At 40.6% G+C, this 12,090-nt stretch overlaps 2 protein-coding genes across 8 annotated transcripts in view; one reads left to right on the top strand and one right to left on the bottom strand.

Moving 5' to 3' along the window:
• dnm1a (dynamin 1a) overlaps positions 1-2,718 on the bottom strand; it is a 41,069-nt gene extending 38,351 nt beyond the window's left edge. For 6 of the 7 annotated variants that reach the window (XM_079581016.1, XM_079581018.1, XM_079581014.1 and 3 more), the window contains exon 1: positions 2,352-2,717. In XM_079581016.1, coding sequence (XP_079437142.1) covers positions 2,352-2,512 — 161 coding nt within the window. In that variant the 5' untranslated portion in view covers positions 2,513-2,717. Of the gene's footprint in view, positions 1-2,351 lie in introns of all 7 variants that reach the window. The other variant, XM_079581015.1, reaches the window with a different exon arrangement.
• Positions 2,719-3,381: 663 nt separating this feature from the next.
• ciz1a (cdkn1a interacting zinc finger protein 1a) lies at positions 3,382-10,854 on the top strand (the record flags this gene model as incomplete). Its single annotated transcript, XM_079552266.1, has 15 exons — positions 3,382-3,678; positions 6,067-6,194; positions 6,282-6,505; positions 7,384-7,498; positions 7,561-7,654; positions 8,213-8,289; positions 8,368-8,429; positions 8,516-8,689; positions 9,306-9,436; positions 9,514-9,607; positions 9,689-9,802; positions 9,883-10,008; positions 10,082-10,157; positions 10,234-10,355; positions 10,441-10,854. The coding sequence occupies exons 1-15, from the start codon at positions 3,515-3,517 to the stop codon at positions 10,852-10,854; spliced, it is 2,115 nt and encodes a 704-aa protein (XP_079408392.1). The 5' UTR covers positions 3,382-3,514.
• Between the last annotated feature and the right edge of the window lie 1,236 nt (positions 10,855-12,090).

Below are 12,090 nucleotides of genomic sequence, written 5' to 3'. Positions count from 1 at the left end.
AAGTGCAGCAGAAAAAGTCACAAAAACTCCACTAACATGTGATGAAAACGCAATAGAAAGGTGGCAAAAATGAGATGAAAAAGAACATGACAAAAGTGACGACGACGCGGCAACAACGTGAGGAAAAAGATCAGTTTTGTGGGGCTTAGCTTTCAAATAAGGCGTTACACTGGCCTAAAGCTAAAGTGGGGAAAATGCATTTGGTTTAAGCGGGTGGTAAGAAGTTAAACATCACCAGATTTCCAGTTTTTGTTGCTGTCCATCCTTTTGGGTTTTTTGTTTTCGTTTAGCTTTCAACCATGACACCGTTAGTTAGATGTAAACGAATAAATACACAAAAAGAATAAAAATACATAGTCATAATCAATTACAATAAATGATCAATATTACCAGCTAAACTGTTCCAGTCTAAGAATGAGCTTTATTTGAGTGAAGTATTAAAGAGGACAATATTCTCAGACTGTGATAATACAAAACAGGAAAAGATTATTTTACTTTATGTTTTTGTTGGACTGTACCACCAATCCCTATGATTAACAATTTCCAAATCCAAATATGTATACATCAAAGCCATTAGACTTACAAGCCATCTTAATGTACACATAGGCCCCCCGGAGCTTAAACAGAATTGTAGGCCCCCCCACCCCCCCTCAGCGCAAACCCAAACCCTAATGTTAACCTATAACCCTAACTCCAAATCCCACAAAAACCCGACTGACATGAAAATCAAAGAATCACCTTTTGTTTCCCCTTAATTCTGATAGGCCCTTGTCTGGTTGGCCCCTGGGCTCCAGCCCCTGCCAGCCCATTGGATAAGGTGGCTCTGTTACAAGTGCATCATCGCTACGCTCTAAAGAGCTCTCCATGGTGCTGAAAACTCTTCTGGCGTACAATGTTAGAGCCCACACATATATATTACAGCACTATTTTACAAAACATCTTACTTTTACACCATATTTTGTAATGTTAATTTGCTATGAAAAAAATATAATTAATAGAAAAGCTGGAAGTAAATGCAGTCCATCTCTTCTCCCTGACTCATGGTGCAGCTGACATAGGAAGCCTTTAGGCTCTGGAGACCAGTAAATCACCTCTCTTTGAGGGAGATAATTAAACTCTTGGGATGTAAAAATACAATCAGAACCACAGAACGGGAGCACATCTGTGCTACTGTAGTCATATTATATGTATTGGTTTAAAATAAACATTATGAAAAAAATTACAACTAATGCCGTGGTCAAAGAAAGATGGTAAACAGCAAATGTAATAGAGTGTGTTGCTGCCATTGTGCCTCAGCACAGTGCATAAAGAGACACACTGCATGGTATGTTAGAACGATTGCAATAAGACAAAAACAAAGTGATGCACAATACCCGTTCATAGACATGGACTGATGTGAATAATGCACTAAGCAAGAGCTAGTTTTATCAGAAACGCACCAATACTGATTCAGCTCAACAAAAAAATGTTTGGATTGAGTTTTGCCAATAAATTATTGGAAAAACATTATTCACAAGGTTAGTGTTATATCAAGATGAAACAAGCTGGATCAGCGCACCTCACACGGTAAAATATATTCACACATAGGGAGTGCCTTAAGACAGGGATTAGTGCAGTGGCCATGTGGCAGACTATTTCTCTTAAACAAGTTTAAGAAGTGGACTTGCAAGTTACATCAGCAGATCAGCACTAAATAAGTGCATAGAGTGAAGAACTGTTGAAGAGCTATAAGTCCGTCATCAATAAGAGATAAGCCGGGCCTATAGACTGTTATTATGATAGCACAACTCTTGTGCAGTGCAGTGAAAGGTGAACACTGGCATTAAGCCACAGTCTGACCTTGTCAATGCAAAAACACTGCTGAATCACTCAGTTTGACATGGATATTGTAAAACTGGCACAAAAAGATCACTTTTGGGAATGTACAGCAGTGGTTGTGCCTGTTGTTGTACAGCATAAGCTTAACCTCAAAGCACTGGCAGACAGATGGGTCAGGCTCAGAGCTCAGGTTGACAACAGTTTACAAGGTCATAGGCTACTGGAAACTGATCACTTTTGTTGCCCTTATGTAGCCATCAATATAAGGAGACCCAGAGGAAATTGTGCTGGTCTAAGTGTATAAAAGGCTTAGCAGGCAAAACCAAATGGAATAATCTGGGCTATCTCTTGAATAGGCTATGCCCGGGAGAAATGTGAAGCTCATAGTTGGCTGGCATCTAGTGTGAAACATTTTGTCAGGTCTATTTACACCGTTAGCACTTAGCCAACGCAATAGGCTTAATAACTATTGAATAATGCGTTGGCTGCTGCCGCGGCCGCTTGCTGCTGTGGCGGGGGAGGAAGCTACTTACTTCCCGACGAAGTTCTCCAGAACCGAGCTCTTCCCCGCGCTCTGCCCGCCGACCACAGCGATCTGTGGGAGATCCAGACTCGCGTTTTGACCGATGGACGAAAAGGCATCTTGCAGGCGGTTCACCAGAGGAATCAGATCCTCCATTCCCCGATTCCCCATCTTCGATTATCGCTGTTTGATAATTTAGTTGTAAAATCAGACAGGGATTTATATTCATGTAGTCCTCGTTATGTCTCCGCACCAGTAAGTGCTTGTGGTAGAGATTCAATGAGTGACAATCCTCTCCATTTAGTGCCTCTCCTCGGCGGGTCCGTCCGATCGCCTCAGCACCTCTGACTGCCAGTCACTGCAGGGAGGACGAGCTGCAGTTGCCTCAAAACACCGCGGGGTGGCAAGAAATGAAAGTGCGTTCATTTCAATGTTCTAAATAGACTTTTATTTGTGTTGGTCTCGTTTCACTTTTGAATCTTATCATCATCATTATTATCGTACTTTGTTTCACATCACCTTTGGCATTGCTCATGGTACAGGAGCACGAGTCGTGGTCCAGTCGTCTGGTTAGTTTGTGACGCTAGAGGGCGCTGTAGGCGCACAGCTCCGTCTGGAACAAGCGTCTTGTTCGGATTTCTGCTGAGTTGCATCCACGCACTGCACTTGGATCAGGCTAGCCATAAGCTGCAGTTGAAAAGGGTCTAACGATGCATATTTAATCTGAACTTTCTGTCCAGAGGTAAGTGTTGTGCGCTTTTAGATGAAAGGACAAGTAGCGAGCAGCGCAGCGCGTTAGCTTTCCTTCACCAGCTCAATGCTATGTTATGTTTAGCTAATGTTAGCTAAAGAGCTAACCTTGCATTTGTTGGTCTTAAGTGTGATTAGCTCATTTTATTTCAGTATAATCCACATGTGATCGCTCATGTACACTTGTAGTTACACGTTTTAATCAAGTTAAACTGATAAACGTCACAGAGTTAGTCTGTTTTTGCCTGTGAAAGCGACCTGTTGTCCGCAGGTGCACAACCTGACTGACAGAGCGGAGTTGTACGCTTTCTAACAATGACATGAATCCATTGTTGTTGTTTCCTTCAAGGCATCTTTATATTTGGTCCAGATCTGAGATCACTTCCACTGTGCTTCGTTGGTCCCGAAACGAAGGAGAGCGTGATGTTTAACCCGCACATGCACCACCAGCAGCAGCAGCAACAACAACAGTTTCACCAGCATTTGCGGCAACTACAGCAGCTTTTCCAGCAGCAAGGGCCGCCTCCTCCACCCCCGCCTCCACAGCCCCCTGCTCATCATGTCCCCCATCCCCATCAAACACAGCGGTAAGAGCACACATCAGGCATTACTGATGTTACATATGGACACGCGACCACATACAGCATTTCACCACCCGGCACATATCAAGGACAAAAACAGGTCAACAAGAGACCTACATTTTAATGAACTGGGTGTTAACAATGTCTTAAACAAAGGCAAAAACACCCTACGCACTAATGCACTGTTTTAAAGTGTCATTGAAATTACCCATTGTCTAAAATTGCTGATGACGAAGCCCAAGTGCCACCAATGTTGTACTTGGCACAATTTCAGAAGTATTGTCCTAAAGTGAAGATGTCCTCTGTACTGCTTAGTATTATGAGGTATCGCAAGAGCAGGGAAACAGTAAATTCAAAATATTTGAACATTTCAATAAATCAAACTTTATTTAAGGAGCTACACATAAAAAATAATCCCCCAATAAAGATTATATAAATTGATCACATGTATATTTTCTTTTATGAAATTTTCAAGACAAATGCAAATAAATTGTTCAAAAGTCTGAAGTGTTGTGTGTAAATAGAGCTCAACCTTGATATGTTAGTTGATTATTAGTAATGCAAAACAGGGGCTAGTGGCTCTGTTATGCATTAAGAATCATGGTCATCCAGTGTAAATGATACAATCGACAGTCAAACTTGGCCAGGAGCCTATAGTTGAAAATGTAAAGGTGCACCATGAAACGTTTTATGTAAAGAAAAGTTGATATTAGTGCGTCTTGGACCTTTTAGTGACCCAGCGGCTGTATAGGTGGTGAGCTTGGCACCTTTGCTTTCCATCCTGGTGACTCCTATCATGCGTCAGGATCAATTTTATATTAGTCACACTTTCTGATCATCAAGTACATTTTTATGTCACACAAAGACGTTCCCAGTGAATACAAAATGCAGTTTCCAAATGATTATCACATTTATTAAGGGAAAGAAAAATCCAAACCAGAGTTTAGTTTCATTAGCCACTCCCAAGTCTGATTACCACCAAGTTTGTTGAATCAAGAAAATGCCACATTAAGACCGGTCAAACTAATAAAGTAGACTACAAAAACTCATAATTAAACCTATAACGCCACGAAATGACTCCAAGAGTACAACAAGGACTCATCCAGGTGGCCACCAAAGAACCCAGAACATCTGGAGATCTGCAGGCTTTACTGGGCTCAGTCAGAGTCACTGTTCATGACTCGACTATTAGATAAACAGTGAGCATAAATGACGAAAACCACTGCTGACTCATAAGAACACAACAGCTCGTCTCTCGTTTGCCAAAAAACATTTGGATGATTTCCAAGACTTTTAAAGAAATTGTCTGTGGACTGATCAGGCAGAAGTTGAACTTTTTTGTCATGTCTGCGACTCATTACATCTGGCGTAAAGACAATGCAACATTTGATTTAAAAAAAGTGTCAGTGTTAGAGAATTAACAATGGTGTTCGTGTGGCGGTCTGGGGCTGCTTCAGGACCTGGATAACTTGCTCTCATTTGCTGTCATTGATGGAATCATAAATTCTGCCATGAACTCCTGAAGTACAACATCTGGCCATCAGTTCAAGCCCTCAAGCTCAAGTGCTCCTGAGTCATGCAGCAGGACAAGGATCCCAAACACAAGAACAAATCCACTACTGAACGGCTCCAAAAGAACAAATGAAAGTTTTGAAGTGGCCAGGTCAAAGTCCAGACTTAAATCCAATTGAGATGCTGTGGGGTGACCTCAAAACGGCAGTTCATGCACAAAAACCCTCCAATACGGCTATATTAGCTAATATTGTCTTGATGATCAGAAACATTTAAGTGTGGTAAATATAAACAAATGTAAGAAATCAGGAAGGGGACATGTACTTTTCACTGCACTATATGTATCTGCGCCAACGGTCCCTCTGACCACAACCATTCATTCACACACACATCAGTCACCCTTTTTAGTGTGGTAGGAGAACCCGGAGTACCCGGAGGAAACATGCAAACTCCACACAGAAACGCCCCGTCCAGGTGGGAATCGAACCAGTGACCACCTTGCTGTGAGGAACGAGTGCTGCCCGTTAAATAATTTTCACATCAAGGTGTCCTGAAGTGGTAACCAAACATTGATGTCATTAGTCTCTTGAAAGGACTTTCAGCCAAAAGATAAACATGGCAGGATTGTGAATTCAGTCACTTCCAAATAATGTTTAGGTCGACCATTTGGAGATTTCTTTAAGGACTTCCATCCAGAGTTTTATTGGCACCTTACATTTTGACATCATGACATTAGACATTTCCACAGGGAAAAATAACTGAAATAAATGTAACTAACATTTGTAATATTTACATATTTTATTGATGAATTTCATTATGCATTAAAAAGGACCCCTTGTACTCTTTGTATCATTAAACTCGATATAACTGTTTTCTACTCAGACCTATGCCAGTACCTCCCCAATCAGCCCCTTCTTCCAGGATGGTTAACATGTGTCAGACTTCTCAGACGACCATTATTGCTCCCAATCCCATGCTTCAAGGGGCCATCATGATGCAACAGATGCAAGGTACATTTGTGTGTGTTGAAAAATGTGTAAAGTAAGGCGCATTTGTGGTTTTTTTTATTTTACAAATCTGTTTCCTCTGTTTTTAAGGTAATATGAGAGGGTTCGGAATGGCTGGACAGCAGTTTCGTCAGTTCTTTGCAGCTGGAGCACGTTCTTCTCTGCTCGGGCCGGTACCCATGGGCATGGCCATTAAGTCCCCCATGATGGGATTCCCACCTGCCAGGCCAGTTTATCCTCATGTCCGCTATTACAACAACAACAACAACAACGCCAGCGTTTCCGGACCTCCTTCTGCCAGCGCAAGCACCACGGTAATTCTACCATTGCTTTCTACAAACTAACCTTTAACTGAACCTGCAATTGACAAAACAAGGGATGTTCATGAATAACTTGTAAGTAACTTGTTGTGAGCCCTAGGCCTGGTTCAGAACAAGGTTTCAGTTGTCCTCTCTTTTGTGGGCACATGTGAAATATTTTTGGGCGAGCATGCTGTTATCCTACAAGTTTAATTTTCTCATGCAAGGTGTTTTATCTTTTTCGCAAGATTTATGAAGTTTTGTTCCTCTAATTACCAGCAGGTGGATGTCGTCTCCACACTCCTCACTCACACACACACCGCACACTCACCTGCCTGCCCTGCCGAAATCAGTACAGGGAGATCGTTTTTAACACAGCACAGCTAAATGAATTAATCTTTGTGGAAATAAAAAATGACAGGCTCATGTTTACTGTGTGCTGACTGTGGAGGGATGTCCAGAGAGAAGGGGCTGTCGGAGATGGCTGAGACGTAACAAGTTCCCTGGATGGATGGATGGATGGATGGATGGATGGATGGAATGGAAGGATGGATGGAAGGAAGGAAAACTCTGTACAATTCCTTCATGGACACGAGGAGTTCACCCTGCGAGTGCTACTATCATAAAGCTAAAGAGGAAATGAGCCGAGTACTACTTAGTGGTTGTGACAATAAAAATGCTCAAGTTAACTCCACAGTCTCCAATCTAACGTGCATGTGAACCACACATAGAACTGTGATGTGCAGGCTCAATGTAACGCACAGGGCCTGCCTCTCCACTCACTCGGACAGAGGCAGAGCTTTCGCATATTAACTTCTTTTTTTTGTTTTGTTTAAACCCAACTGGCCTCTTTAGATTATATGACTATTATTAACCTGCGTTTGTGTGTGTAGGAATCTGCTGCCGCTGCTCGTCAGTCGGAGAGAAAGAGAGACAATGAGCAGATTACACACGACACCAGCGAAGACCAACCAGGGCCCAGCACGGCTGCTGAAGCCAATGTTTCAGGTATAACGCATTTGTACAGTTCTTTGAAAGTTGATCTTGTAATATACTGTTTATGTTTTTAGACCATGTTGTAAATCCTAATGATGGCGATGGAGGCGTCACATTATCCGAAGAGCAACTTAAAGAACCAGAAATGAAGAAGCCGAGGACACACGGGTTGGTATACTTACACTTTTCCCCCCTCACTCCTTATTGTCAGTCTTGTCAGGCTTCAGTTCCTCGTTTTTGCAGGGCTGTGCAGTTCATTGAAATTTCATTGAAACTGCAATCTCAGTTTTGGTCAATCTCAATTGTCATGCATCTTTTTGATTGTTAGCTTTACGTACAGTTCTGTGGCAGTAACATCACCGTTAGGGGAGTAAAACTAAATATTTTTGTGTTAAATTGTACTTAAGTGAAAAGCTATGTTGTTTTTTGCTTAGGGTTATTTTTCTTTCTTGTCTGTGTACTGTTCATGAACCAGAATTGAAAAAAGATCATTATAGACACCTAATATAGACACCTTAGCATTTTTTTTGTATTAACTTCTCAGATTTTTAGTTTGTTTGGCTTGAACTCATGTTGAGTGTCTTGATATAACATGATTGAATGAAACTCTTCCAGTTTTTTGCTTATTATTTTAACAAAAGAGTTTAAGATGTCTTTATAAATACCTGGTTGTTCTGTGTCAAAGAAATTAGCTGAATTTTAAAACCTTCTCTTTTTTTTTTTTAGGCTTGAGGAGCCTGTTGTCTGTGAAGTAAAGGCTGATACTGTAATCCTTTCGTCAGACAGTGACGGTCAGCCTGAAGGTATACAGATGCTCACGTTTAAAGTTATGTTTAAAGTTATGTACTAAGCCTTTACCACTGATTGCCATTTCCTATTAGAGTGTGGTTCCGTAGTGGGCTCGGAGATTCTTGAATCAGAGAATGAAGGCACAGGGGCAGAGGTGAGTAGTGCTCATGTATTTAGCACACACTGTATTTTAGCACTAGTGTGTTCCTGTGCTAGACCATGTTCTTATGCTTTCTGAAGGTGCAAGGCTCTTTATCGCTACATGAGGACCAGCAGGTCGATGCACCATCAATGGAAGTGCAGCAGGAAGAAGATTGCCTATTGCCTGCAGAAAACCAGGATGAGGAGGATGTGGAAGAGGGTCCCAATAAATTTTACTGCTATCTCTGCAGCATCACATGCCTTAACCAACAAGTAAGTTAATTTTAGGCGTTTGTTCTTGGAGGTCGGTTCGAGGGTGTTTCCACTTTCCAAAATGAACAATTGAAACCAGTGGCACTGGGACCGGTTTGGATGTGAAGAGCTACACATTATGAGCGAACGAATGGACTTGATGAAAAATAACATGACATAAAGCAGAAATAAACATTGTTATAATCAAATGTTTACATATTCTGAAAGGACTAAGTAACTCATGCCCCTAGAGGGGGAGATGAAATACCCCCCAATCATCCCATTATCAGTGGTATTACCTCCAGAGGGACGGAAAGGATTTATTGAGGTGAACAAGTTACTTAATACTTGTTTAATATATGCATTTCGAACTATTTAGTGAGATGGCAGGTTTGAAGAAATACTATCGCACTTTAGAAACAACTGTTTTGGGTTTGGTGCCTGCTCTAAGAATTATAAAAAGCAGTAATAATGAGAAAACAGGAGGTTGTTTCTCATTTCCCATTGCTTTGCTTCAGTCTCAAAGTTCAAGCGACCCACACTGTACCGTACTTGTTGAAATGTGCCTTAATGTTTAATTAGTTTATAAAGTCCATATCCAAGATGATCATGTTTGGTTTTGTTTTTTGTATCCCAGAACTTCAGAAGTCACATGAACAGCATTTCTCACCAGCAGAGGATGATGGAAATACAACACATGAGCAATGCTTGCCTCGTCTCACTGCTTCCACGATTACAGGACTCCCTACAGGGAACCAACAAGGATGGGTCAGTGTTGAGAAAGAATCATTGGTTTGCTTTTTCTCTCGCACTCAAATAAAAAGTCTTTATTTGTTTTATAATAGTGAGAAAAAACATGAGTTGAAACGTTGGTGTGCAACCTGCCGCACACATTTCACCCACAGCAGCATGGATCACCGCCAAACTAAGGAGCACAAGGTAAAGTGTCGTCATGTAGTTATTTTTACATTATCGATTCTAATTTTAAAGTTTAACTAACAGTGTCCCTCTTGTTTTCAGCTGGCGAGGAAAATGGCAATATCCTCATGCACAGTTTGTAAAAAGAATTTCAGGTCTTCTCAGGTTTTTATACAGCACTTGCAAACCCTTGAGCACAGAAAAAAAGTGGAAATGGTAAGTTATTGACTTTACTGTAAATACATACTTTTGAAACTTTTTTCTGACCTGTTCTTTTCCTGTTTCTGTGTCTCCAGAATAATGAAGGCTGTGAAGAACTGTCCAAAATCCCTGATGGGTTTTCGGTGGAAGAGGAGAGCGGTGTGTCAGAGGATGAGGAAAATCTAAGCAATGCAGACGATCAAGAAGCCTTGGATAAACAGGTGCTCGCTTGTTTTTGACTCAGTTGTTGAATATTACCATTTAACTGACCTATTATATAAACAAATGTTTTAGGACGGTGGGGCGCCTAAAGAAGTGACCCTGGAGGATATGGATGACAGTGTGCAGTATGACCCTGAGGTTGACTATGGTAAGTAAAGACCTGTTAAAATATATTATATACATTATTATAGTATGTCTCACTCTCTTTCTATTTGTTAACACAGGATCCAGTTTCTTTGTTCCAGTAGCAGGGTTTATCTGCAGACTCTGCAATAAATTTTATCACTTTGAGTCGCCCGATCTCCACTCTCACTGCAAATCCTCTGAGCACTATGACAATCTCAAGGTTGGTCATATCTGCAAGTTTCATTACTGTATTATTGCAATCGTTGTATTAATTTGGCACGAATGCTTTCTTTTTCTGTTTTTAGAGGTACAAAACCGACCAAAAATGTGAAGCTAGCACAAAATGTGTAGCTGTGAGCGAATTGAACACGGACGTCTCAGCTCCTGCCTCCAGTTTAAGCTCCATGCAGCCATTTGTCCCGCTCCATGATCTCCAGGAGCAGGCAAATCCCCAGGACCATGAGACAGATGTAGAGCCCAGTGAGGAGGAACCTCATGCTAGTTGTACAGACCTGGAACCCTCCTGTGAGGAAGGAACTACCACAGCCCTGTCCACTGGAGATCAGGATAGTGTGAGTGACCCAGCAGTGACCAGAGACTTGGCACAAAGTGTCTCTACGGAAGAAAATGTAGAGGAGAAAAAAGGAAAAACTAATTCAAAATCAAAAGCAGTCGTAACTCCTAGGCGGAGGACGGCTAGATCAACAAATAGACGTTGATTCACTCAAATCTGGTGTAAAAAAAAAAAGAAAAAAGAACATTCTTACAGTAATTACAGTTTTTATATACATTAAAATGACATTTTAATTATATATGGTCTGGTTTTAATTCTACAGTGGCAGAATTAAAACCAGGCACGTGTGAGAAAATCTCGCAGTGTAAGGCAGCCTAGTTCTTCTGTCTCTTCATTTTCTGTTCAAGCGCGTCTCACAAAGTCTGAACACAAACATGACAGTTTGACAGGCAGAGAGTGTGCACTTATAAAGAATAATAATGTGGGCGCTACATAATCTATGTCCAAGATTTGAATTGATAATTGCCTTGTTAAAGGGCACCAAAAAATCAAGGGTCGATATTATATTATACTTGACATGTTTGTGAGCAATTTATTTTGCGAAAGAAATAACTTAAGTCTAGGAAGGTTATGATCATTGAGTTGAATGATTTTTGTTTTTTTGCAGTGTAGCTGGATAGTAGCCTAAAGTTAGAAAGTAACCAGATACAAACACATTGTTGAAAGCAAAAGGTACTTGATAAAGCGTTGTAATGCTACCGCCTGAGAATTCAGAAAAATGTAAGTTCAAGTTACAAAAACTTGAGAGAATGGCTTGTATTCGAGAAAGTTAAAGATTACCTCAGCCTAAATGGTCTACTTTTAACAGGTTAACATTTGATAATGGCTGGGTAATATTTTAAATACGACTGTCTCTTTTACAGCTGCACGTTTTGATGGTAATTTATATCCATTAGAAGAAGTTAAACCACTCTTTTGGAGTGTTTTAAGTTTTAAGTGGAAAATAATAGTTGTAGTTATTGATGACCTTTTAACTTGCAGTAGAGTTCCCCTGCTGTGTAACTGTTGTATATTTGTTGTATGAAGACCATTGCCCGAGTATCTGAGCTACACTCTTGTCATGTGCCTGTCACATGACAAGTTGTGTTACAGAGAACTGTTGTCATTTTTTCAGAATCTTATTACATTTTCATTCAGCTTAAGTTAAAAAAAAAAAAAAGCATTTCTAACTCCTTTAAATGCAATGTATTTTTTAATGTTTAGTTTGAGGATTGTTTCAATAAAACGGCTAATTCTAACTTTGGAGTACTTTATTACATCTGACATGTTTTTATATTCTACACAGAACAGCAACAATAGGATACTCTGAAGGAATGAGTCATAATCTGTTAATTTATCCACACAAAGACACTTAAACTGGTTGAACAGTTCAGCTGCAGAG

The sequence above is a fragment of the Gobius niger genome (assembly GCF_951799975.1).
Source record: "Gobius niger genome assembly, chromosome: 2".
In the NCBI taxonomy this organism is placed as follows: domain Eukaryota; kingdom Metazoa; phylum Chordata; class Actinopteri; order Gobiiformes; family Gobiidae; genus Gobius; species Gobius niger.
Note: the sequence above shows the minus strand (reverse complement) of the source record. Positions and strands in the feature narration are given on the sequence as shown.